The sequence below is a fragment of the Lepisosteus platostomus genome, chromosome 12 (assembly GCF_059453375.1).
Source record: "Lepisosteus platostomus isolate fLepPlt1 chromosome 12, fLepPlt1.hap1, whole genome shotgun sequence".
Classification (NCBI taxonomy): Eukaryota; Metazoa; Chordata; class Actinopteri; order Semionotiformes; family Lepisosteidae; genus Lepisosteus; species Lepisosteus platostomus.
Genome location: NC_142622.1, coordinates 17,107,838 through 17,135,703, shown reverse-complemented (window position 1 = coordinate 17,135,703; position 27,866 = coordinate 17,107,838). Strand labels below are relative to the sequence as shown.

General features: G+C 39.9%; 1 protein-coding gene across 2 annotated transcripts; it reads left to right on the top strand.

Moving 5' to 3' along the window:
* Positions 1–208: 208 nt before the first annotated feature.
* On the top strand, positions 209–26,458 carry nup153 (nucleoporin 153). 2 transcript variants are annotated; one of them, XM_088601193.1, is made up of 22 exons: positions 209–365; positions 5,713–5,941; positions 7,892–8,140; positions 8,790–8,923; positions 9,191–9,319; positions 11,294–11,410; positions 11,730–11,774; positions 11,855–11,908; positions 12,946–13,092; positions 13,176–13,228; positions 13,536–13,665; positions 14,309–14,425; positions 16,157–16,255; positions 16,744–16,828; positions 17,131–17,256; positions 18,745–19,374; positions 20,370–20,558; positions 21,414–22,304; positions 22,752–23,075; positions 23,730–23,999; positions 24,220–24,397; positions 25,305–26,458. In XM_088601193.1, exons 1-22 carry the CDS (start codon positions 288–290, stop codon positions 25,393–25,395), a joined length of 4,365 nt encoding a protein of 1,454 aa, XP_088457319.1. In that variant the 5' UTR covers positions 209–287; the 3' UTR covers positions 25,396–26,458. The 2 variants fall into 2 exon arrangements, with proteins under 2 accessions (XP_088457319.1, XP_088457320.1); XM_088601194.1 differs by having other exon boundaries at positions 211–365; positions 5,716–5,941.
* Positions 26,459–27,866: the final 1,408 nt, after the last annotated feature.

Sequence of the window (27,866 nt, the reverse complement as noted above, 5' to 3'; positions counted from 1 at the left end):
CGTGTCTATAAATGGTAATATTCCGTGTGTACGTAAGACAAATGTGATTAACAAAGAATACATCTAGACGAATGTATGATTTTATCCGACGCATTCAGTTTTTTTATTTTTAAAAAATGAAGTAAACTCTTCCACGAGGCGTACCAGAAAACAGAACTTCAGGTCCCACAAACCCTTGGCATACGCCTCGGCCGCGATGCATGTCGGTATAGCGGCGGGCCAGGCTTCTCGGAGGCTGACGGGAGAAGAGTATCCGATACCGAGCGGTGAGCTGTTGTGAGTAAACCATGGCGGCTGCAGGAGGAGGGAAAATCAGAACTAGGAGGTACCACATCGCTTCGAAACCTTACGCCAAAGGCAAACAGGTAAATTGAACTCTGCTTTGTGGCTAAAAGAAAACGGCGGTGTCTTGCTCTCTGGTGGTAGTCAGGTGTTGTGTGTTTGTAACGGCGTCTTGCGGCCTGGTCTGCCCCATCCTCGGAGGCCTGCGCTCTCTGGTACCTGGTGTCTGCGGCCTACTGGGCGCGCAGGCAGGCTGGGCACATCGGGGAGGTCGGAGAAATAAGGCAGCCCGGGAGCACACTGCGAGTAGCGGTGGCGTGGAGAGGCAGTCGGGGTGCATTATTTGATTGTCATTAAGCGGTACTTAAAGTTTGCATCATTCTGCGATTTTACTGGTGTTCTCTTCGCTGATTTTTTTTTTGTTTATTTACTTTTTTTTCGGGCGCTAAAAATGTAACATGCGTCCACCCTGGAGCGAGTCCAGGCCCCGCATGTTGCTTTAAGACTGTAACTCTTGCCGGAGTGGCGTGCACACACTCGCCAGGTGGAAACAGGGGAAAGCCCCGATAATTTCGCTTCGCGGAATTAATCCTTGAGACCGCCGTGTTCCGTCCTTTTAGACGGCGAGTCAGGGTGATCGGTGCGCTCCTGTGCTCCGAGCATGTGGCTCCGGATCTCGCAGTGCAGTGATTGCGATCACGTCGTAAGCGGGTAGATCGCCGAAATTTTGCGGCATTCGATGTTCTAACGCCAGCGGGATAAGTATATTGTATTCCTAAACCTTTGCACTTCCCAATGTGAGGTTTAAAGTGTAATCTCCGTTACTGAGGAGTATGCGCTAACCAACCCAATTAAAAGTGGTTTATTCGTGGGGTGCTGTATTTTATTCTGTTTCGTCTCTCTTTAAATATCGTCATGTCCGGGCACCCAAAAAGCTTGAAAAAGAACGCCCCCCCACCTTTTAAAAACATTAGAGTATAACAATTTTGTTATATTTAACTTTTTTCAATTCCATTTAAATCTCTCCAAATTCTGGACATGTGGATTCTGTCAAGAAGAACCCGAGTGTAGGTTTGTATTAGATGAAGTCATTCCACACGCTTGAGCTGTGAGTTTTAAGTCACACTGAAGCATCTTGCTGTTAACTCGCAACCTTTGTTTCAAACTTTATCACGCAATTTAGGATTTCACCAAGGAGAACTGTAGTAGCTAACCTAATCATTAAAAAATACAGCTGGTTAACAGATTTGCTACTGTTTGGGGATTTTTTGTGCTGTTTTCATCTTAGATCTGTCATGGTTACACTCATGATGCAGGTACAAAAATTGGTTTAAATAGGCCACGTTCATGAAAAGTTAAATTATGCAAGACTGGACCTGTTACATAATATGCCAGTTCATCTCCTGGATGCTTCTGTCTTAGGAATGAGGTTTAATTTTTTTTAAAAAAAATCTGCGCCTTAAGTTGCAGGATATTTTTTCTTCTTGTCTGTCCGGGTCTTTCGATGCGCTTTCACTGTGCCGAAAGTTGTCGTTGTCCAAAATACGGGGAAGGAAAATGCGTAGTGAAAGAGAACTGAAACTGGACTTCTGGTTCATCTAGTATCCGAAAGCTGTTTGTTCCTAGTGAGGGTCACAAGGTGTAAGGTGAGAAGGTGAGACTCGCTCTGGATGATATGTTGCAGGAAAGACACACATAGGGACAATGAGAGAGTCGGTTATCCTGACCAGCGTGTCTTCGAGGAAACTGGAGCACATGGAGAAGACTCGTATAGAATCAGGGAGAAGACATATACCACACAGAGGGCACATTCTAATTTAAACGTGACAGGCTAATGGTGTGGCCAACCTATGAGGCAGTACATCTTTTTTAAAAAAATGTTTTTAATGTTTCTTTATTAGCCCTATACAATTTCTTGCATTAGGTATTCGCCTTTTCGCATACCCAAGCTTTTCTCCATGGAGACACAGGCAGAGAGAGAAGCTTGGGGTCAGAGCGCAGGGTCTGCCATTGTACGGCGCCCCTGGAGCAGTTAGGGTTAAGGGCCTTGCTCAGGGGCCCAACGGAGTAGGATTCCTCTGCGGGATTTGAACCGGCAACCTTCCAGTCACAGGCGCAGATCCTTAGCCACAGAGCCACCGCTCCGCCCCTGCATTTTGCATCTGTATCTGCATCTGCATCGCCCCTTCCATCTGCAATGGAAGCTTTGAATCGGGTTGCATAGTTTTTTGGGACTCCCATCATTTATACATGGCTTAAATGCCACATACCCATCATTCAGTGAGGTGTCCCTGTGCCATGCAGTCCGAATACTCTGTGTTGCTATGAGTTCTGTAGTAACTAGACACTCCTGCACAGATTCTCCAAATGTGATCATTTAACTAGAGAACATTTTGAAGAGGGCAACAAATCCATATGCATCTTAATTTTGTTTTCCTCTGTTGTGTTGTCTTAGAGGTTGTGTATTTTTTTAAAGGTGCCAGACGACTGAAATATCAGGCAGCTATTTGTAAATTTAAGTTATAAATTGTCCCCTTCACCAAATTAACATCTCTTTGAAAACGCATCCCAAATCAGCTCTTATCATTTACTCCTAATTATTCTTTTTTATCAAGCAGAGGGCTGAGTATCCGAATTTTGACAGCTCAATATGTACTCTTGAATTTCAGGTTAGAAATTTGGTATAGGGTTATCGTCAAAGAATTGGTGATAGTTAAGGTTAAAGTTGTGATGAGGAGTGTGGATATGTCAGGATTCATTTTTTAGTGTAAGTGTAAGGTACACGTACAGGTTGTTTTATTCCAACTTTTTGTCTCAACCCAGGTTTTGAGTATGTAATGAGCTTTCCAGAGGTTCATATCAGCATCTGCATCATCTGACAGCCTTTGTGCTTGCATTCATTCAGGCATCTGCATCAGGGCCACACAGTCCTGTTTTAATAATCTACTCATTGCATTTAATACATAGCTCAGAACCAGCTTAGTCAGGAATGTACTTTCTTACAGGTCAAGTTGTCATGCTGTCTGGCATTAGTACAGTTTCTGTTATCATGGAGGAGGGATATTTTTTTTTAATGAGCGTCATTATTCATGGTTCCCAAACTAAACATTTTTTTTTCTATCATTCAGTTGTGAACCAAAAATTAAGGTAAAACTAGTTTTGATTATGTATTTCTTAATGAAGTATAATAAAAAAATTTACAGCTAAAGAAGAATAATTCATTGTTTACCGGTGTCGGTTATTGATCAAATCAAAAGTTTTCTTTTAATCAAAAAACATGTCTTTAAAGTGTTGTTGCCTTTTTTGAAATTGTAAAATAGCTCAGAGTCTCTTTATTGAGATACCAACATAATTATAAGCTTTTTTCATTCTCTGGCATTACCTCCCAAACATTTGTCTTGAGTTAAATTCACAAGAGTTAATTTGGCAGCATTATGGAAGGGCTGCCAATGCACATTTTGGACAAAACCCTAGTTCTTATTTTTTCTGGTTATTTTAATTCATAACATGGAGCTTATATAAACTTTTTCGTTGAAGGAAGCTATCATTTTCAAAGTGTCCCTTTGTTGTGATGTACTGCTATTTTATCGGCCGAAAGGGTTACTGAGCTGATTTCAGCTAGTACGGTTGGGATTTGGGAATATGCTGTAGAAGCTTTCATTCCTGTTCATTTTGTGGGTTGAATTTTTGGTTCAATTTAGTGGTTATTTTAATTGAGGGGATTTAAAAACCTCTCTGAGATTGTGGGTGTGATGCATTGTCTTTCCCCTAGGTCCTGAGAGCAGGCAGACTCAGGTCTGAAACGCACAGCTGACCCAGATTCCTAACTGCATGTTTGTTTGGAAGTTTGTTCAGACTCTTTTCTAGCTGAACCCTTGGCGTTTTGACAGTGCCCTCTTGTGCCCCAACGTGCTTGAATTTACTGGGTTGGAACAGTTTCTTCAATGAAATTTTTTAAAACTAAGGCCATGCAGTTGCTTTAGTGAAAGACTTTACAGGCTCATGAAAACATACATTTTAGTACAGCTGCCATTAAGACAAAGCTAAGGCAGTGCTAGCAGTCTGTGACAATGTGACAAGCGTTTTTTATTTGAATATTCAATCTTTATTAAAAAGCAGGCACCCTTGGTGCTCTCAGCAATACTTCTTTGCAGATGCGTGACTGTGGGGTGTTTGTATTTTCTCACGCCACAGCTTCTGTCCTGCTCCTGTACACAAACATCTTAGGCAGGGTTATCAAATGTATCAATTTTTTGTTAGTCAAAATGTTAATTCAGAATTCAAATATTTTTCCTCAGCACTAAACTGAAATCCAGATGTATCTTTAGATGGCTTCTGCAGCAAAAACACTAGCAAAGGGGTTTTGCTAGAAAAGTTTAGAACGAACCACTTTTTTGCCGATATTCCTTTTTTCTTCAAAACGTTCTTTAGACGTACTCAGGTAAATGTGACCGTGTCCTAGTCAAAGTCTTTTTAGTGGCCGATAAAATGGTTAAAAATATTTGATAGATGCCTTTGTCTAACTTTTGCACATACCTATTTATGTTCTACGTACAGTTTTAGTAGATACTTGTGTTTTTTTGTTGCCACTTTTGCTTTAAAACATTCTCTCAGTATTCTTTCTGAACTTCTCCATGTTTCAATTGACATGATTTTTTTCACACTGATAGTTTCATGAATGGTCTGAATATATTAAGTTTTATTTCAAACCCATCTCGATACCTGGCTTTATTTTATGTTGCAGCACTTAGCACAGTATGTGCTGAATCTTATGATAGCAAAAGCTCCTTTATGGAATGAATGTGACGGTGTAGCTGTAAGCAGAGTAAAAGCCAGTGTACAACTTACTTAGAGCCCCGTCAATGATCTCCAGGTCCAGGGCTCTAGATGCTACTGCATACTGCTGCTACTCACAATAGGCTCCCTGCAAGCTAGGCAAGTGTATTTTCACTTGCATGGAGCTGAGGCAGTTATTGGCATTTGAAAGTGAGGTTCCAAAATTTTAACTGGTTACACATTCAAAGGTCAAAGTGTCAACCGACAAGTTTTTTACTGTTTGAAGAGTAAAACTGCATTATAATGTACAAAGGTTGTTGAAAATAAATTGGGACATTGTATATGGCTTTCCAATATGGGAATCTTGAAATTCTCCACCTATTAGAGAATAAAGTTTATAGGTATTATAGCTCAGGATCCCTCTGTGCTTTTGGCATAATGCTGTGGCTACTCCGTGTGTTCCTATACGTGTTATTTCTGAGGCAATTCTGATAGGCAGATTACTGAGCAATTGTGGATGCTGTGTTTTATGGTTAATCGTTTTCTTCACATCCTTATTTGTCTGATTCATTCCTTGGTTTAATCCATTCCTTTCTTGAGGCTCTTTTTATGCAATCTTGCTGAGCCGTCCCTCCTTATTTCTCTCCTGTACAGCAGCAAGGTATTATAAGCAGAGTGACTGACACGGTGAAGAGCATCGTCCCAGGCTGGCTGCAGAAGTACTTCAAGAATGGTGAGCCGACAGACACGGAGACGGAGGAGGTCAGGGAAGGGGCAGATGAGCAGGAGACTCACAGGAGCAGCCGAGATCCCAGCGATGAGGAGGACGTAGTCCACCTTCCAGACAGGACAAGCACCCAGGAGCCCACTACCAGTAATGCAGGTGAGCTGTGTACTCATTGCTTAAGTGAACTCTTTGACCTAATACAGGTTGAAATATGCAAGTGTTTTTTTTACACACTCTTCTTGTTAACAAATCTTTAGAATTTGAATGCTGCTGTTTAAAGGGTTATAGTGCTCAAACACTGAATGCTTCACCAGCAACCTACGGCCATCTTCCCTTGTGAGAAACTGGTTACCAAGTGATTGCGACACAGCCCACAAATGGTTAGTGGAGGTCGGGTCACTATTTGGGTTTACATGGAAGAATTGTTTTATATTGTTTTCCTTGGGATGATATCAAGTTTGGGCTTGACTTAAAGGGTTTGAACAGTGGCATTTTGTGGTACATACTGTGCACCAGCAAGACAAAGAAAAAGAGCTGTCATATACCCATTTGTTTTGCAGGTGACCTCCAGTTGCCTGTTGTCTTGCCATTAAAGTCGTAATTCTTTGTAATTAATTGATCAAATAGTGTCTTGGTGGTCTGAAAAGCATCTGTGTGAAAAGACAACTGTAGTTTGGATTTTGGAAACAAAATGTAGCCATTTCTCCATATGTAAAAAAGGCCGATGTTGATTTAAAACACGTTGGTGACCTTTAAATGTTTCCTAATGCCGGAAGGCATTGATCTTCTGTTAAAAGAAACACTAAACCGTTGTTTTGGCTTGATGGGTGAAAGGAATTGGTCTGGATTTCTTTAACATAAGACGTTAATAAATTAACTACCCATATGACGCATAAGAAGCCCTGTGACGCTTTAGTCATTAAATTGCTGCAAAGCTTTTAATACACAAGCTCTTTTTGGTGTGTACTTCTTCATTGTGTTGCTTTTCTTATCAGTGATTAAGGTATACAGGCCTGTAGAATGGTTTTAAAATCATGTGCTTGATGGAAATGTGTAAAGTGATAATGTAGTGTCCATCTACAAACAGAGTGACAAAACTCAGCTACGTAATTATAGATAAATCTGAATTTTGTTAAATGTAAGTATATGGAAACAATTAGAACTAAACAAGAGGATCACCTATTTGGATGTAAGATTCTAAGGGAAAACCGAGGTGCATTTAGAAAAGGTAGGTTTTACTTAAGATTTAAAAAAATACTTAAAGATTACTCAAGTATTTTGGAACAAGCAATAGAAATGGATACATGGCGCATAGGTATTGTTGTGTACTGAGCTTTTGTAATGTTTCTCGTAAGACGTGATTGGATTTTGAAATACTTAAAGTATAGTGTAAGGGGTGATTGCTCAAGTTGGTTTTGTAATAAGGGGAGCACTACAGGGATCTATGTTCAAACCACTTCCTGTGTTCTATCAATCTAAATTCAGGTATAGTGAACTAAATCAAGTTGGCAGATTATACCGAAATGGGAGAATTGGTACTAAAAGCAGCAGGTGAAAATAAAAAATATATAATATCTAGACTGGGCAAGCACGTGGCAGATAATTTTTAATGTAGACATACAGAGTTTAAGGAGCCTACTTGAGTTTTTATAGTTCCATCTTGCTGACAATGCTGGAAAGAAATAAAAAAGGCAAAAAAAGATAATTATACATTGAACTATACAGTATAGTTAATATTTAATGTAAATTATAGTTTACGTTACAGAATGTTATATTAAAATTATGCAACAGACTGTGAAGACTACCTTTGTGATTTCCTGTGTTCCAAAAATATTATGTGGAATTAAGTCAAGAGAATACCAGATGCATTGTTGGTTTTGGAGGAATGTCCTACACTGTCAGGCTGTCAAAACTAAACCTTTTTATTCTTGACCAAACGGGCCAGTTACGCTGTCAAAGCCAATTCTCTGAGTACGTTAAAGATGTGGCCGGATGAGTTAGCTACTAATGATAAAGAGGAAGAGAGGACCTTTCCTCTTTGTGACCTTTTTTTATGTTCGTATTTTTTTCTAAATATTTTTAAAAATGCAAATGTGCTTCTTTCAGAGCCCTCCACCAGTCGGTCAGCCTTGAACTTCCAGGACGTTCTTGCCAGGCCACCCCTGAACCGCAGTCACCTGAACCTTTCCACACTGGACTCGCCTGCGCTGCACAGCCAGCCCTCCACATCCACAGCTTTTCCCATCAGCTCCTCGGGCTTTTCCTTGGTCAAGGAGATAAAGGACTCTACCTCTCAGCATGAAGACGACAACATCTCCACCACCAGTGGCTTCTCTTCAAGGGCCTCTGACAAAGGTATGGAGCTCTCTTTTCTTCCGTAAGGGTCTGAAATTGGTTTCGTGCAGCAGGTTAATCCTGGTTGATAACATGGGATGTCATTCAGAAACATTTCCCTGGTTTTGTTTTCTCCACTGATATTAGTGGAACCCCGATTTAGGGTTTTCAGGTCACATTAACATTAGTGTTAGTCGTAAATGCAAATATATTTATAGATATTTAAATAGTATTCTGTCCAACTTTAATTTAGTAAATGATTATTAGAAAATAGATATGAGACCATTTATACAACTGAAACTTATCCACATTGTTTTTAAATCATTCATTATGAAAGTGTAACTGGGAATAATTTACCACCAGCCCTCATACGTAAGAGTAAAGACGTTAAAATGTAGCCAGGCTGCTTGAGATTTGTGGGTACAGTGGATTAATTTGAATTTTACCTTTATTAACTCTGGTTATGGTATATGGAGCATTATGTATTGGTTCGTTTTATCTAAAGTCTGTATGACACTGAATGTTTATAAAGTTGTAATTTGCCCTCAAACTGCAAAATTACTGGGATGTCAATGGACTATGTCATTATTTATGTGGGGGGGATAGTATTTTTAATAGAGCAGGGCTATGTCCACGGTCCCCCCCACATTCTGAGTGTTTCCCTTTCCAGATGTGACCACTTCAAAGAGCACCTGTTTGCCCCCTCTGTGGTCCCCAGAGGCTGAGCGCTTTGTTCCCCATCAAGCAGGAGCTGGTCTGAAGAAGCCAGCCTTCAACCTGTCTGTGTTTGGAAACTCTTCCAGTGTGAGTTCTCCTTCGCTGATCCTTAACTCTTCTCTGACCTCAAGCTGCCTTCATAATTTTTCTCTAAACTGTCTAGAGGTGATTCACCTCTTTAAAAGTTTGAGACTTTTAAAAAGCATGCAAACATCCATTATAAATGATCGCAATATTGTGCTTCCTTTTTAAACTTCAGATGAGGTGAAAGTGTCTGCTGTCTTTAATTGTTAGCACTTGTTAAAGGCAGTTAAACAGTCCTTCGGTGTTTAATTATCATCCTTTTTTCTTCAGACCCTTGCAAACAATTCAGTACTCAACTCTACTCAGCTTGGTGACTCTCCCTTCTATCCTGGAAAGACCACATATGGAGGGGCAGCGGCAGTGAGGACAAGTTCCAGGATACGTGGCACGCCATACCAGGTAAAGTCTCTCCGCGGGACTGGACCAATCTAAAATACTTGAAAGTGCAGATTATTGTACAGGAGCAATATTTTTAGTTGATTTAAATATCAGAAAAGGTAGAAGTTTTGAGATTTTGATATGTGAAAACGTGCCGTCTGGTCATTGTTAGCTTTCAGGTTACTTCTCTACTGTACACACTTGAATGGCGTCCGTTTAAAGAAGGTGTTACTTCTCGACGTTCTGGGAAACAACCTGATCCCAAACATCTCAGCCGGCCTTTTCACAAGTTTCTATGAACAAGGGACCGTTTTCATTTAAAAACGGTTCTTGTGGTTCATTTCCTGTTTAGTTATTATCTAAAAATGTTTCCACATACATGGATATTTTTCTTAATGTGTGTTTTCAAACTCAGCCACTTGACTTTGAAAATGTTCCTCTTAATTTTCTGAATCAGGTTTTGAGTTTATCGAACCAAAATCAAATGTTTTAATTTTCTAAATGTCCATACTGACATTTGTATGTGGTAAAAAAGTTCAATGAAGAAATGTTTTTTGATTGAGGGGATGAGAGATTGGCCTATCCATCTTTCATTTTTCTTCTGAGATTGCCATGGAGTCTTTAGATATGAATCTGCAGGTGGTGCTTTTAGATAGCGATGATGTGGAAGAACAGGATTTGGGCAACAGAGGGTAGGGCTGGTGGTAAGACTGGATTATATGGTCTCTCCAGTGCTCTGTTTGGTAGTTTTAGTTTTTCACTGGACTGTGACAGAATTAGAGATTATATCAAACTGGTATACAGTAAATATGGTGGAATTGGTTGGCTCCCTGTACTGCCTGCAAAATCCGAATTACAGGTTTCATTGTTAGAAAAATGTTATTTCGTGGATTTTTTTTAACGTTTACACTAACTGTGAATTTAGATTTTATTCTTCAAAATGTGACTTTCACGTTAACATATTAAACAGCACTGGAAAGTGTTTAAATGTAACCTGTAAAAGCAATGTTTTTTTTCCTCATCCATCTTGTTTCGTGTATGCAGTAATACCAAAATGTAACTTACAAAATAGCTGTTAATTATTTGCTTAACAGTGCACATGGGAGAGTATCGTGTCAGCAGTGCAGTCAGTTATTTAATTTTACTATCTGTATTTTTTTTTAGCTGCAACACCATTGTAGCTTGGATCCCTCTGTACTACTCTTATCATGAGTGTTCTTTGTGTAAAATTATACTTTCTCCTTTGGTGAATTTATTCAGCATCTTGTTGTAGTTGGTTTAAACCAAGAGGTTCAAATTTAAAAAAAAATACAGAACTATCCCAATCTGATTTTTTAATTATGATTTATCAGTATGTCCATGTTAAAAATGTAGAATGTGGAAAGCTAAAGGATATTTGTCTTTTCACTCCTAAGCACTCATCTCCTCTCCTTAAAATTAAGCTTCGCAGTCAGTTCTTGCTGAAACATGTCCACCTGTTGTATGTTCATCAGTATGGAAAATGACAGCTCTCTCTTCAGCTGTTCACAGAGTACAAGGGTACCCTGTAATTCCAGAATCCTTTAATCCAGTTATCTGAAGCTGATGTTAGAAGCTCTGTAAAACATTTTTTTTCAGGAACTCAGATGGACCTTTCTCATTCTCATTGGTGTTTGTTGCCCAACAACGTTGTGTGCCAGAATATCAGTGGAGACAGTTATGTTTTGATCAAGGTCACTTTGTTGTCAAACACTGAATCATTTAATTTAGTTGGACTGTAGTCTTAAGAATGGGCAAGGAAAAAGGTAGTCCATGACTGCAATGAAAGTGCTTAGATAATGTATTATGTAGATAGATCATGTTGATAGTTTCTGTAAGATTAGTAATATTTCATTTTTAGTGTTCGTTTGTGTTCATTTGTCAAAAATGATAAAACAGGATTTCACTGAATCTAAATTTTACTTTATTTATAAAGACTGGATTTTGAAAAACTGACTAGGCTTTATTTTTTTCTAGGCTCCTGTAAGAAGACAAGTTAAAGCAAAGCCAATTAGTTCTTCATCTTGTGGAGTAACGAGCGCCACTGCTCGAAGGATTCTGCAGTCTTTGGAGCGGATGTCAAGTCCTTTGGCAGTAAGTGTCTTCAAAAGTAAAAACCTTTGTCTCTTCAATGAGAATGAACTCAGAAGGTGATTCATCTATTTTTTAATTATAATGTGTCTCTCAAAAACTGTCTGAAGATTGAAGGGTGCGTGGACGTTTTTCTTTCTGGCCATTGTGCAACAAAGGCTTCTACCTTCGCCTTTGGGTTACCTGATAAAGCTCTAAGAATGTAGCGTGAATGTAGACATTCTTTTGAATACGGGAAATAGAATTTGTGTACAATTTATTTTTCAAGATTTAAATGCTGAACTGAACAGTTTTGCAGTTTAATGTTTTTATTTTTTTACAGGATGCTAAAAGAATCCCATCATCTCTACCCTCACCTTTGTCCACAGTAAGTAGGATACGGTCTTAGGATATTTCAAATATTAGTGCCATACTTTTTTTTCTCTAATTTGAATTATTTCTTTACAGTCGCTGGATAGGAGTGATCTCGATGTTACAAATTTCCAGCCGAAAAGAAAAAAGGTAAGTGTCTTCAGGTCAGTTTGAATGAGTATTATGAGTATTAGTATTTACAGAATTATGGCTTAATTGGAGTGTTGTTATAGGGTTAGTTTTCTTTTGGAGTATGTTTGGAGAAATATTAAAACACAGAAACTCTCCCACTGTAAATAGGAGTTAAGGTTTAACTTGGCAAAGTTGCCTATTGAAAAAATTGTGATATTTCTGCACAGCTGCTTTGCAGCGAGCACAATTTGTACTTTCATTCTCCAGCTCCATTTAACACGGCAAATGTGTTCAGTATCTGAAGTGTTCATATGTGCCTATTGAAAAACATTAGTCAGAGGCTTCTGTGAGCAGCTGATAGTCATTATCAGTTTGTGTTAGGATCTTTGAAGAACCCCTTCGAGACCCACTTGGTTAATACAAGCTGTAGTTGCCCCATACAGCTATAGTATTATAGTTCTATGCTAATTTTTATAACTGACCTTTTAAAAGGGGCTCAGTTATAAGCCTGGAATTCCTGTTAGACACACCGGTGCTGTACTTTTAAGCCATGGTACTTTAATCCAACGATCCGGTCCTCCTGGATGACAGTTCAGCAGTCGTGCAGGTCTCTTTGCCTTCAGCATGTCAAGAACCTGAGAGAAACGTTTCTTGGTACAGTTCAACCAATAATCAGATTAGGTAATCAAAGCCTGTAGATAGTGTGACCGCTTAAGGCTGGAGTTCTGCACCCTAATCTCCAGCGTTATTCATTTTAAGTAATTTTATGCCTGAATTTAAGCTTTCCAATATTTAGATATTCCTCTTTACATCAACATTATGAATGTAGAATTTAACACAATGTTATGTAATCAAAATGCAATATTGACAGGCTTATCACTGTGAAAGGCATAAATATGGAAAATACTGTCAAGAACCCTGACTCCAGAAGCACAGTACATTCAGATATCGTTATCCTGTTTAATTTCATCTGCACATCTCAAAATTCTGCTGTCATTCATCCCTGGGAATCTGAGGTTGTTTTGGTTCTGTGATCATCCATTTCTGTTTCCCAGGTTGATTCTGCCCACCCTCCTGTTCAGAAGCTCGTGACCCCAACAGTTGCCTCAGTAGCTCTGAACAAATCCATTTCTTTCAAGCCCTCTTTGACTCCCTCTGGTAGCCTGAGCAGTTCACGTAAATGGAAGGAAAACCGTGACCGGGTGAGTAAAGATGTCGGAATGTCATTAATCCGTTCTGAAGAGTGTCCTTATATGTATATGCTCAACATTTGTCTGTTCCTTAGGCTGGAAGACAATCAAACAAAGATGCTGAAATAACAGTAGAACCCCCTCAGAGGTGAGACAAGTACATTTGTAGTGAAATACTGCCATAATGTGAATAAAAAAAACACATCTCATTGCCTCCTAGCTAATATTTAAATCTTTGAGCGACATTAAAGACTTAGGTCAGTCATGCAGTTGAAGATAATTAGCAAGATGAAGGAAATGTTTCTTGGTGGACATTATTAGATTTATAAGCAAATAAACAAGATTCAGCATGGCTTTCTCAGACTTAGCTGGACATAATCTTTAGTATAAATTGTTACCTCTTCTCTAGGTGTCTGTTACATTATGTGCTTCTCATCGTTTTTGTTTTCCTTCAGCACAAACAGATTTTCATACCCCCTGTTCAGCACTCCTGCAGCCAATGGCACAGGTTCTAGCAGGGCAGGTGGTAAAATGAAGAGGGAGAGAGCTTTTCAAAACTCTTCCAAGCATACTCGGGAAAATGAGGTAAGTATGTGTCATGAAGGTGTCACAGAATGCAGGTCATCAGAAAAAATATTTAGTCAAGCAAAAGCGTGAATAATTATTCTGTTTGTGGTGTTCCAAGATTTGCTTAAACCGGAGCTGCTTTATAGTTTTAGATCACAGTCATTCAACTGTTAAGGTAGTTTTAAATTGTCTGTATTGTTTTTAACTATTTTTTCCCACTAATTTCTAGTAATTTATTAAATTTCTACATAACGGTTAATACCAAGATGACGCAACAATTTTATTAAAATCTGGGAGACGCCTTTCATATCAATTTATAACTGTTTTATGTATATATTTTTCCACTGAATTGCTAATGTACATGGAAAAGTATTTGGCATTGTATATTTACTATCAGTAGCTATTAACATCCCTTGTTTTATGGACTGAGATTTAACACATGACCTGCAAGTATGTTAAATTTGCCATATAACCATTTGGTTCTACACACAATTCACAGTATCTATACTCAACATTGTGATGCGTGTTTAGGAATGATGACTGGCAGGGTTTTCATAGCTTTGGCTGGTTGCCTTGAAGGTGTTATAATAGCAGTTTTAAAATACATGTAAGATTTCTAATCTGTCCAAATAAGTAATTGGTTGTTTTAAATGTGCTATAGACTATAGAGGTGCCTGATCTGCCAAACACCTCGTTGCCCATCAGTACATCAGCGCTTCCCACTTTTAGCTTTGTCTGTCCTCCATCTACTGCTGCAAGTGTGCCCGCTACTAGCAAGGTAAGCTACTAAACTGAGTCTTGCAATATCAGCAAGGAAGCAAAGATTTCTTAGCTATCATTCCAACCCTCCAACATGGGGTACAGATTTATGAAATTCTAAATATTCTCAGGTCTGCATCCTGTAGTAATATATCTTGTACACTAGTGGTATAAGAATTGCAAACTATTAAATGTGCAGTAATTGCATAAGAAGGGAAATATTCAGTTAAGATTTTGCTTAAGCTGTGGAGTCTAAAGGTTTAACTGTTTAAGGTGCCACTTTCAGAACCATTTCACACACTTATCTGTAATTAGCTTATCATTGCATAATTTTTCAACAGTCTTTCCTTCACAACCCTTTTCCAGTGTTAATAATTTGGTTTGCCTTAAATCTGCTCCTTTTACTGTTAATTTCATTATCTAGTGTAGACACGTGCATCATTAGATTTTACAATGTGCACCAAAGTTGTTACACTTGGGACAGGTTACTGCAGGTGCAGAAAGCCTTAAATCCATCTTTCCCAGCAGCATCTTCCATACAATGATGTGCTATGTGCATATAGCCTGCCACTTTTATCTATCAGCATGGTCCAAATTAGACGATCAAGTCATGTAAGTCCTCTGCACCAAGCTAATAATTATGCGAAATGGGTTATATGACAATTTTTCAGACTTTCTTCAAATATGAATAGTGTTCTAGTAACCAGTACACTGTTATTTTTTGTCATGAATCATGTCATCCAGAGATTCCAAAGAAAACGTCTAATGCCGTTATTGTGGCAGAAGGAAGATGTAGTGTACCATTTTGCTGTGCAATATGTTGTACTGTATTTGTTTAAATATATTGTAAGAATAATATTAACATTTCATATTCTGTGGGTGTGCATTTCATGTTAGCCAAACAGGAAAAAATAGCAGTGCATAATAAGTTAGTGTGCGATCCTGTCCTAGTTCTATGATATTCATAGGGATAAAGCTGAGAAGCATAGCTGCCTGGTTTTATTTTGGACTGCTTTTGTAGAATTTGTCCAATATTAGTTTTTCTGTGGTATGAATTAACAAATACTGGAATAATGGTTGCTATTTTGGTGTTTACTTTATGTTCTACTATATGCCAGCTGCCATATCACCCTGCAACTCACAACTGGCAACCCACTGAAGCTAAGCAGGTGTGAGCCTGGTCAGTACCTGGATGGGAGACCTCCTGGGAAAAACTAAGGTTGCTGCTGGAAGAGGCGTTAGTGGGGCCAGCAGGGGGGCGCTAACCCTGAGGCTCATGTGGGTCCTAATGCCCTAGTGTAGTGACGGGGACACTATACTGTAAACAGGCGCCGTCCTTCGGATGAGACGTAAAACCGAGGTCCTGACTCTCTGTGGTCATTAAAAATCCCAGGGTTTCTCGAAAAGAGTAGGGGTGTACCCCGGCGTCCTGGCCAAATTTCCCATCGGCCTTTATCAATCATGGCATCCTAACAATCCCCCTCTATAAATTGGCTTAATTACTCTGCTCTCCTCCCCACTGATCGCTGATGTGTGGTGAGCGTTCTGGCGCACTATGGCTGCCGTCGCATCATCCAGGTGGATGCTGCACATTGGTGGTGGTGGAGGGGATCCCCATTACCTGTAAAGCGCTTTGAGTGGAGTGTCCAGAAAAGCGCTATATAAGTGTAAGCAATTATTATTATTATTATTTTGTGCTCAGTATAAGGTTCTGGCGTTCTGTGTGAGTGTCATTGTCATTTATTCTCAGGTACCTTCTGCCACATCTAGTCCAAGCTGTGCTGCTTTCACCTTCTCCTCTCCCATTGTCAAAGCAACAGAGCCAAACCTTCTACCTCCTTCACCATCTGTGAGTGTCCTAGGAGTTAAAATTACTGAATAATGATAACATGAATTCATCCAAATGTTTAAAAGGAGGAAATGTCTAAATGCATTTTAGTTTGGATCCCAGAAGGCCAAAATCCAGTTAATCTTACCTTTCTGTTATTTTAAATTAAAAAATATACAAATGGCACTCATGCAATAGTTCAGTTTAATGATGCAATCTGGGGTTGGGCTGCTTTGTGAAATGCAGAACAGTATTTCACTTTTGGACAAAGGCCTTTTGGGAATACCTTTTTCTGTTTGTGCCAAGCAGGTATCTTTGTGCACTCCTATTTAAAACCAGTTTTGAATGCTTAACATGATATAAAGATATTAATGTGCACAGAAGCTAAGAGTAAGTTTTTGATAATGTATAACAAGTACTTGAAGGATTTACTCAGAATTAACCAATTGTCCTAAAATTTTGTAAGTGCATTTTGGTTGTCTGACCATTGACTATTAATCATCCTTTAGGCTGGATTTACATTTAGTGCTCCTGTCGCTAAAACTGCTCCTTCCAACTCCACTGGCAAGACCTACCCCTCATCAGTGACACCAGGTGAGCAAACCACAGGCAATATAGCTCATATTGATGAATGTCTCTAAAAGTGTATCATTGCCGGTACTTGTGCATGATGTTAGTTTGTGTAGCTTTATTGCCTTTTGATTTAACTCTTAGCTGAAGACATACTGTTGAAAGTATCTCTATAAATGTTCTTTTTGTCCTATATCATGTAGTATTTATCAAGTATCCTTAGCTACTTAAGAGTCATTGTTTTTTTGTGGTGTGCTGAAATTACAGAAATACTTCTTGGATTGCAGCAGAGTTATTAAAATGCTAATATTTCTCTATTTTTGCAGTTAAAAACTCTTTCGCATCATCTTCAACTTCTGGCTCTGCACAGAACAATGAGGTGTTTGAGGGTCCTTTTAAGCCAGCCAAAACTTTAAAGGAAGGCAGTGTATTAGACATCCTCAAGGGATCAGGTAAGTGGTTTCCTGTTGGATTGGTGTTGTGAGCCGACTACTTTATTTCCAGATTTTTATACACCTACCTACTGTACAGAAGGCTGTTATGGGCCTTTATTTATCTTTGGCATAGGCCTATTTTAAGCTATGTTTACTGTGGCAATAACCATATACAGAAACCTTGAAGTGGTTGCTCTGTATCACTGAAGGATGACCAATTTAAGAAAACCATTTGCACAAAGTTTTGTAATTTCATTGCAAGCAAGCCAGATATAACAAGTTTAATTCATCCTCCTTAAAGATGTAATTTCTATGTTTGACCACATTCTGTGCATAATAAACGTGGAAAGTGAAAGGAACAGACAGTGAGTGAGGATTATAAAGCAGTTATGTGAATAAGTTCATTTTGAATAAGGCTTTTTCTTTAATCAAGAAAAGGCTGGCAAGGTTGCATAACCTAGAGTTTAGTGTTTGCAAATATCAAATGTTGAGTGACAATGGGTTATGTCTGAGCTGTCATTTCCCAGCTGTGACTGAAATTCCCCTAGTGTTGATATGCAATTAGTTGAATGCCTTTATAGTTGGGTAGGTTCTTCCATTTTACCACACGACTACTGAGAAGGTGTCAGAGTTTGTCCACTCCTCCAGTTGGTGCCACCTCTTAAAGGTTCTGTGAGTTTGTAGCTTGTAAAAGGAAAGGCTCCGACAGTGTTGGAAAAAGTGTGGTTACAGGTCCTCTTTCTTCCTCTTTTATACAGGGGTTTTATCATTAGATTGAAGTGATTGGCAGCTGTCAAATAAGATTTTTGTACTTGGATTAAACATTACAGCTATAGACCACTGTGTGAATTAAATGGCTTTACGCAAATGGAAATGGGAATTTGTGCAGAGTTTTTAATGAGATGAAAGCTGTTAGAATGGATGTGGTTGTCTTGTTGGCCCAGTGATCTGAGTTTAGACAGCCTAATAAATCCAAATTATTTGTGGCCAGACGGCTTTGGTTTTCCTCATTGCGACGGTACCCAATTGCTACATAGGCCAGCCCTTGACGGCCGTCCAATTCTTCTTTAAAAAGAAATTCAGATGTCCAGTTATTGGTGTTGCCTTTCATCTTCTTTCTTTTCCTCTTTAGGGCATGACCTTGATCTGCTTGTGATTGTGTGAAGAGTTTTATTTTGTGGTCATAAGGACATTAGTTTTTAGCTTAAATATCTGGCCTCCAGAGATATGCTTTTTAATGCAGTTAGAAATCTCTCTGCTCTTGGGCAGAAGGGCCATTTATGCATTCTACAGATGCCATCCTGCCAAGATATTTAATGAACTTCCCATTTTCCTGGCAGAGTTGCTACATTTTGTTCCCTGTATTCAGATTAAACAGCCTTATTCGAAATGTTTTCTAGAGCGACAGCCAGCTGGGTGAAAGAATGGTCTGAGAAACAAACAAATCTTTTTGTAAAAAAGTAAAGCTAAAGCAAAGATGTGACTTCCTATATTCAACTCTTCCAGGTTTTTCTTCTCCTCTGACATCCAGAAACACCCCTATCCCGGTCAAGCCTTTCCAAACAAACACCAGTGGAAACTCTCCTGCTTCAGGCATTGCGCTTGGGGACAAGTTTAAACCAGCAGCTGGCTCCTGGCAGTGCAACACCTGTCTTTTGCAGAACGGTCCTTCTGATGGCAAATGCGTAGCTTGCCTCTCTGCTAAACCAGGCACAGACTCTTTCAAACAGGGTTCCGGTTTCGGCAGTGGCAGTAAATCTTCCATAACGGAGCCCTTGCCTAGTTTTGTGGACAAATTCAGACCTGCAGCTGGAAGTTGGGAGTGCGACACTTGTTTAGTACAGAACAAGTCTGATGTCATTAAATGTGTGGCATGTGAGACACCCAAGCCTGGCACTGGAGTGAAGCCTGCCTTGACCATGCCTGCTGTTTCAGAACCCAAGTCAACAGCAACTTCCTGTGGCTCCTCAACCAGTAGCACTGTTGCTGGCGGCACAGTAGTGTCTACGGTGTCTTCAGGGGTTGGGTTTGGGGGACTGTTCAAGAAGAAGGAGGGTGCCTGGCAGTGTGAGGTGTGCCTTGTGGAGAATAAGGCAGAAGACAGCAAGTGTGTCGCCTGTCAAAGTACAAAAGCAGGTAGGCTCTTTATTTATAAACTAGAGATAGGGACATAACTTCCGATAATACTCAAATTCAAGTAGTGCATATGTGTTAATATGTACTACTTAGATAATACTTTATTAATCACATCAATTTACGTACGGGATTAATAAAGTATTATCTATCTAAGTAGTTTCCTGATCCACTTTAAAGTGGCATGTGCAGCTCCCTGGGGGATTTTTTAGAAACTGGATTTTTTTTTAATAAAGTGCTGGTCTCCTAAACAAGGTCAATATTATGCATTACATATGACTAATATGTTTACTGTTCGGGCTTTAAAATCTTTTCCTTCAGGCATTTAACTGTTTCTGCAGAAATCCCCGTGCTGCAGAATTCCCCAGTAACTGGGCTGTATTAGGAAGGGCTTACGATCCTTACTCTTACCCCACCTAGCCACTAGGTGGTACTACACAGCTGTGAATCACTATCTGCTTCTTCCAGTTTAGAGTTGCTGGGGAGCCAGAGCCTATCCTGGCAAGCAAAGGGCACAAGAAAGGGTACACCCTGAATGGAATGCCAGTCTTTTGCAGGGCAGACACACAGACACACTTTTCCTAGAACCCAATTACCCTTATCAGTATGTCTTTGAACTGTGGGAGGAAACCAGAGCATATGGAGGAGAAAGACACACAAAGGGAGAGCATACAGACTCCACACAGAACCTAAGGACTCGACTCGACTCTGTGAGGCAGCAAGGCTCACCACTGTGTTGCTTCTACCAGCAAATATTCATGAAAAATACTTAGATGTCCTGGAAAGGAGCAGACTGAAAGTTTGAAAAATTGACAAGGCTTGCTTAATATTCTTAGTACAGAATACAGTAGTTTGGGGAAAAAATCTTAAGTGTCAAACTCAAATGAGTGCTTTGAATGCTTGGTCTCAATTTCCGGAGGTTTATGGTTGTGAGAGTTAAGTGGAGTGTTTTATGGTCTTTTTGTGCAGAAAGCCCTGATGAAACTTGTCTTTGCTAGGTGCAGCTCCAGGTGACACAACAGCTGGCCCTGTTCCCTTGGGGGGGTCGCTGCAGGGATTTGGTGACAAATTCAAGAAGCCGGAAGGGAGCTGGGACTGTGATGTGTGCTGCGTGCAGAATAAAGCTGAGGCCACTCAGTGTGTGGCCTGTCAGAGTGCCAGGCCAGGAGCCAAGGTGGAGCCCAAAGGTATGTCCTCTAAAGAAACTCTGGATAAAAGCTTGTTTCTGCATTGCTTACACTTATATAGCACTTTTCTGGACACTCCAATCAAAGTGCTTTACAGGTAATGGGAACTCCACCAACACCAATGTGTAGCACCACCTGCCATAGTGTGACAGAATGCTCACCACACATCGGCTATCGGTGGGGAGGAGATCAGAGTAATGAAGCTAATTCATAGATGGGGATTATTAAATGGAGGCCATGATTGGTAAAGGCCAGGGGGAAATTTGGACTGGATGCCAGGGTTACACCCCTACTCTTTTCGAGAAACACCCTGGGATTTTTAATGACCACAGAGAGCCAGGACCTCAGTTTTACGTCTCATCTGAAGGACGGCACCCTTTTACAGTATAGTGTCCCCGTCACTATACTGGGGTATTAGGACACGCACAGACCACAGGGTGAGCGCCCCCTGTTGGCCCCACTAACACCTCTTCCAGCAGCAACCTTAGTTTTTCCCAGGAGGTCGCCCATCCAGGTAGTGAACAGGCTCACACCTGCTTAGCTTCAGTGGGATGCCAGTTGTGAGTTGCAGAGTGATATGGCTGCTGGCAAATTGGTTGGGTAAATTTTGTTACAAAGGAACATAGTCTCCCTATTAGAGCTAAGATTGTTAAATAGCCCTTTGCCATTGACGACTGAGACATTACATATTCAGTCCTCTGGCACTTGTATTCTCTATTGAAGGTGCTAAATGACTTGTTTAATTATCTTTGGAAGTAAATGGTAGAATACCGCCTGCAAAATTAATTGAAGGTCAGTTTAGTATAATGGTTGTGTTGATATAGTGACATACTGCTTACATTTGTTCTCTTGTAGGTTTTACATCTTTGTCATCAAATACTGCAGCATCTCCCTTCACTTTTGGAATCCAGTCATCCTCTGCCACAGAATCTCCTGCAACTACAAACACAGGGGGCTTTACATTTGGAGACCAGGGGGGTATAAAATTTGGCTCCACCACAACAGACTCCAGTGCATCATCTAATAATGCGTCATCTGGTGCGTTTGGAGTAAGCTTTAAGTTTGGAACGAGCTCTTCTGCATCCACAGAGACAGATGACAGCAAAAAGGGTGATGCTCAGGCCTTCGGCAGTGGTTTTAAATTCGGCATCACAAGTGGCATTACATTTGGCACTGGAAATAGTGCCTGCAACCACACCGAAAACAAATCGGAATCGAAGAGCAAACCCACTCTGGAAGGCTTCTCGTTCGGACTTTCCACTCCAGCCAAAGCTGAAGAAAAGCCCACTGAGGTAGGCTTGACATTTGCAGCTTCGAAGGAGAAGTCAGAGCAGGCAGGATCCGTTCCCGCAGCAGCCGCCGTTTTCTCCTTTGGGAAAACGGAGGAGAAGAAAGCTGTGGTAGAACAGACACCAGCACTAAGTTTCAACTTTGGGAAGCCTGTCGAGAAGGAACTGGTGGTTCCGGTATCTTCTACCCCAGCTCCAGCACCCGCTCCCGCTGCTCCAGTTTTTGCATTTGGGAAGCTGGAAGAAAAACAGGACACTGGGAACAGCTCTTCTGGGTTCCTTTTCAACTCGGGAAAGGAGGCTGAGAAGTCCGCCCCGCAGCTCGGCTTCTCGTTTGGCAAGACCGCTCCACCCAAGGAGGAGACCAAGAGTGCGTTCTCATTCGCAAAGCCTGCTGAGAATCAAGACGCAGCCGAGCCACCCAAACCAGCATTTGCTTTTGGAGCTCCAACTGCCGGTTAGTAAATTCACATACATGCGCTATATAAACACTGAATTTAAGGTCTGTCAGGTTCTTTTTAAATCCTGGCCACAGTTTGCTATTTGTGTCATTTGTCGTCGTGCATATCGACAACTTCAAAGCAACGAGTGCCTAAGAACCCCAATTAAAAAGGTAATTTAATTAATCTTTTTAAGGGAATCATGTCTTGAACAGCTGTAGCCTTTTTCTTAACTTATTCTGAATTCTAAATCAAGCTCCAGAGTTTTAGGAAAATGTGGACTCAATATGCTTTATGCTCTAATAGATTAAACAATTCTAGTGGTTCTGCATTATGGTCAGTCATAAAACATTCAGCATTTGCTAATGTCACAGCTTGTTGTTTTGTCAACCCCCTTTAGCAATAAAATCTAATTAGCACTTTTGACTTTTTTTTTTTAATGTGTGGTATCTGATGTGTTTCAGATCAAGGGGCTCCTAAGCCTGCTTTCAGTTTCCTAGCGGGTGGATCGTCCTCCACAGCTCCTGTTGCCCCCACCACAGCCGCCAGTCTCTTTGGGAACGCCAGCAGTTCCGCCACATCCAATCCTGCCCCAGCCTTTGTCTTTGGGCAAGGCAGTTCCTCGGAGGGCACCCCTGCCAAGACATTCATGTTTGGATCGCAGGAGACCAAACCCCCTGCAGCTCCTGGTGCTGGGACAACAGTCCAGCCCTTCATGTTTGGTTCGAGTAACACAACCCCCCCATTCAACTTTGTGGCTACGGCCCCTTCCACAGCCAGCTCCACAGGTCAGCAGTGTCTCTTTTTGGCGAAAATGAGATTTTTAGGACCATGTTGTTTCTGCAGTTTGTCTTCTGTTTAAAATGTTACTCAGTTACTACGTGAACATGTAATGTGGGTAATAACTTGCATGTGACACATAAGACTACATATGCACACTATCTTCAGTTAGAACAGTAAAAAATATTATACTTGAGGTGCTAATCCGTTTAAAACAACTGATGCAAACTGTTTAAATGTAAAGGAAGTAGGCAGAAGCCATTTCAGATCATTTTCAGACTGCATTGTGAGATGTACTTGTTCATACATGTACATAGATTGCAGTACTTAATTTACAAGTGAACCTTCTCTTCTTATTATCATAGCAAGTTGGTTTATGGCTCACTTGAAAGCGTTCTGTCTTGTCATAAGCAGTTTAAAGAAGAGCTGCAGAGTGCTTTTAAATCTGGAGGTTTGTATAGAAAAGTGAAAAGATTTTGTAACTGAGACTGTGAACCTGTAAACCTACCCTTACTTGTAGTTGGCACATGTAACATATGGGCATTAGCACCAGTACAGTCATCTTGTTTGTTTTCATAGAAATCTTGTATTAAAGCCCATGTTTGATTAGCCTCTTTGCATATTGGAGAATCACATTCCACTTTTTTCAATTCATTCTGTAGGCTCCTCTGCTCCTCCATTTGTATTTGGCTCTGCCTCTTCATCCTCGTCAACCAGCGCCCCTGCTTTTGGTGTGAACCAAGCGCCTGCTTTTGGTCAGGGTTCCAGCCAGCCTAGTGCTCCTGCGTTTGGTTCAGCAGCAGCTTCTCTCTTCTCAGCTGGTTCTCAGCCAGCTTCCTTTGGGTCCCCGGCCAACAGTCAGGCTCCAGTGTTTGGGCAGCAGAACAATCAACAGCCTGCCTTTGGCTCCACAGCAGCACCTGCCAATCCAGGTCAGTGTCTGAAGCACAAATAAAACAAGGGAAGATTTTAAGTAACTGCTAATTTGCACTAATATATATTTGTTTCTCCCACTGCATTTGCAAAGACCTGAATGTGTCATAAAAAGCACATGTGATTTGAACACACCTAGTTTCCTACACAGAAGATGGTTCATTGTTTGTGACTGTTTCTGTTCAGAAAGTCATGGTTACCTTTCTCCATTATTGGCAGGTGGTGGGTTCCAGTTTGGGGCCACTAGTGCTTTTGGGGCCCCAACCAGTGGTGGGGTGTTTACGTTTGGAGGGCCAGGTGCATCTTCAGGCCCTTCAACAGCCCCAGCTGTCCCGACACAACCCTCAGCGCCCACTGCAGGCTTCAGCTTCTCCCAGCCCCCAGCCTTCAACATTGGGTAAGCCTGGTTCACAGAGCTTTGAGAATCACCTTTGCAATGGTCCCATGCATCATCACAGTTGAAGAGCAACAGGGTTCCTTTAAAACAAAAGTTGCTTGTCAAATAAAAGTGTAAAAGTGACATTAATTTACCTTTCAAATTCAAATTTACGAATTTGAATTTTAAACTTTGTGATTATGAATTAGTTTTAGGAAGGTTGTTCTTTTAAAGCTATGTGCAAATTTCTCGCTATCAGCATTAAGTAGTTCTTATGGTAGTGCATTTATTTTAAACAATCGAAACCAATCTATGATTCTTGTTGGTCCTTCATAAGTGTTTTTTGTTCCTGGACAGGAGCGCTTTAGTGTCAAAAATGTAAATTGCTCAAACTGATTTCCAAATGTAATCTCACACTTCAAGCATGAAAATGTAAGCAATTTTTAAAGCTCGAAAAAACAGAAATGTAATGGATTACAGCATCACTATAACCCCTCCTCTGGCTTCACAAAGTGTAGCCTTGTTGGAAATCCATTTACGGTTTCTTGTGGTAGAATAGCCTTAGGATTGATCTCATTCTCTCACCATTTTATCTTTTTGTATATCTCAAAATAAGTAAAAAAAAGTGTTTAGTCAAGACAGAGTAAGACGGTTGGCTTTTTCTTTGTAGTTAATTAGAAGTTGTAGTTTTTTCTGCTCTGTTAATTGTTTTTTTAGCGATTTATTCATAGTATAGTTAGTTATACACGTTTTACAAAAAGCAGTTTCCTGCTATAGTGCAGGCTGTACATTGATTAGCACTGCCCTTTTTCCTCGAATAGTAACCTAATGTTACTAGCATCACAAAATTGTGGGGTCTTAGTACGTGGAGTGGAGAATACTAACATTTATTCTGTCCTTAATCTTGGGGTTCTTTTTCCATCTGCAGATCTGCTAAGAGTTCATTCAACACACCTACCCCTGGACAGCATTCAATTGCTGGACGGAAGATTAAGACTGCTGTTAGACGCCGGAAGTAAAGGAAAAGAAACCCTGAAATAGACACTGAAGTACTTAAGATTTAAAACTGCTCATTTCAAATAAATCTGGTGCCCTGTACTGGTTTGTACCTCACTCTCTGGGCTCTGCTGAGTCAGTTTGCCTAGGACCATCTCTAGTCAGCTGAATCTTCGTCGCTGCTTGTTTTCTATTCTCCTGAGCTGCAAGGTGATGGATTAATAGAGGGGGAAAAAGATGAAACATGACAATATCAGCTTCAACAAAAGCAAATGTCATTTAGACCTAAGCGATGTCGGTAATGATTTAGCATGGTCTGGCTATCCATGTAGCCCACAGCTTGTTGGCTTTTGTAAACTGATACCTCTTCATCTGCACCACTATACAGTATAATGTTCACAGCAGGTTTTTATTGTAACTATGCCACAGGATTTGTGTACAGAATGAAATGTGAGATCAGTGGCTGAGACTGATTGATGTATGATGTGTGAAGTAAGTGAATGTGTAGAATTGGGGTGTGCTTGGGTGTCCCGTGCACTAACATGACTGTGGAGAGGGGCAATGAACAGATGCCTCTCCCTGAGGACTTTGTAAATCTTTACTTCTCTGCATCTCTTAACGTTTTCTTTTTCTCTTTTTTCTCATCAACCCGCCTTTTCAATATTTTATTATAAACTTCTGTAAATACAGTATGGTTGATTTGCAATCTATCTTTATCTGAATATGTGAACTTGAAATTTTTAATTTTTTTGTGTGTTAAATCATTTTTTGTTCGGTATTGTCTTTAGATTTTATGATGTAAATTCCATTATTCAAAGTTGCCTAAATCCATTTAAGTAAACCTTAATGCGAATTGGGAATTCTTTAAAGACTTAAGGTATATTGGCTTTTCTGATCCACTTTTGTTTGGACCAAAACCAGTATTGTACAAAGTATTAAGTATATATTTTTTTATCTTTTGTTTAAATGGACTGTGGTGACTTTGGATAATAAGGAAGACAATTTAATATTAAAGCCATGTTTATTACTGTATGATTAACAAAGTAAACCCATGGGGCAATTGCCATCAATAAAATTATGAATAGAGGGATGTGTGCTTCTTGAAGAGCTTTACTGTTGTCTAGACGGCAGAAATCCTTTTTGGCTTCTAAAACTCTAAAAAGAATGTAGTAGCTGTTATCTGTGGTAGAATCTTTCATTAAAACATTTGGTTAACATTTTTTTCCTAAAAATTACAATGAGGTAAAAAAAAAATTGTCAGGAGAAATTAGGTCTAACTGAAATAAACAGTAATGAGAGGGGAAAGGTTTACAAGTGAGTTTGCCTGTCTTTCCCAGAGCAAAGGGAGACAGGTCGAGAACCGCTTGGACGTTGCGACAGTAATGCGGTTTCTCCTGTGTTATGTCAGAATCTCATGGGCTGGGTCTGAAACAGTGGTTTATGGCTTTGAAACAGACAGCTTTAAGAAACGGATTTGAATTGTATCAGGTGTGTAATCATGAGACAATGGACAGATGAGTTTCAGAAAGGTGCTCGAGGCACAGGTAGTCAAGATTTCGTCTTCTGTTAGGGGTGAAGAAAATGTGAAATGCTGGGTTGAGTAATGAAATTGTACAAGTCCAAGCAAAGTAAAATATTACAAGAACATGTCCAAGGTTCTTCAAGAGCCAAGTGAAAGAGAAACAGACATGCTAAAACTAGTAAAAAAAATTACAAAAAGAATAAGTGAAAAGTATGAAAATGTTGGTTTTATTAGGCTTCCTTGTACTTGAAATAGTAGTAGTGGAAAAATTTAAAGTACCGTATCAAATATTTGCTTTTTCAAATTTGCAAATGATATTTTTGAACTAGTGTTTAAAACAGTGATTTTCAGGTTGCTGTATAAATGTTACTACAGAAGCGGTAATTTGGAGCCACAAACATTTCGGATCTTGTGTAGCCATCATGGAGAAGCAGGTTTAATGTGGAGAAATATAAGGTATTACAAGTACCAAGAATGCGATGTTGACTGCTAAGGAGAAAATATTCCAGTAATTTGGTCCTTAACTTTCATCTTGGAAAGCCGTGTATGAATTTGTAACAACTGCAAGTAAATCTTTAGCTTGGAATAGAGTACAATCAGTGGGATTGAGCTCATTAAACCAGGGTTGAAGCAAGTCGTGTGTTAACAGCCTGGTGTGTGCATAATGCTTAAGCAATTTTTATGCTTCTAAATTGGATATAAGTGCAATATTCCATATTATTCCAGTAACCCATAGTGCCATAAAATATTGTATCTAGAGACATTTAAGGTACTAATTGCCAGCGCACTTAACCTCTATCAATCTATGGTGTTCAAGGTATTCTATCAATCTATGGTGCCTTTACGCATTGTACATTTAATAGTTCTTGCTGCTGCATCTACATCATAGGATTGAATTCACAGAAGTATTGTGTGTAACAATTTATTAACATGTTTTAACTTTCGTAGATATTTATTTCATTGCATTACTTT

What these genes read in the sequence shown, in the direction of transcription:
- nup153 (XM_088601193.1), top strand. Translation starts at nt 288, where the DNA reads ATGGCGGCTGCAGGAGGAGGGAAAATCAGAACTAGGAGGTACCACATC. An exon ending in AGCCAAGGTGGAGCCCAAAG is followed by an intron (nt 20,559 to 21,413) that starts GTATGTCCTCTA and finishes GTTCTCTTGTAG; the next exon opens with GTTTTACATCTTTGTCATCA. An exon ending in TTCCACAGCCAGCTCCACAG is followed by an intron (nt 23,076 to 23,729) that starts GTCAGCAGTGTC and finishes TTCATTCTGTAG; the next exon opens with GCTCCTCTGCTCCTCCATTT.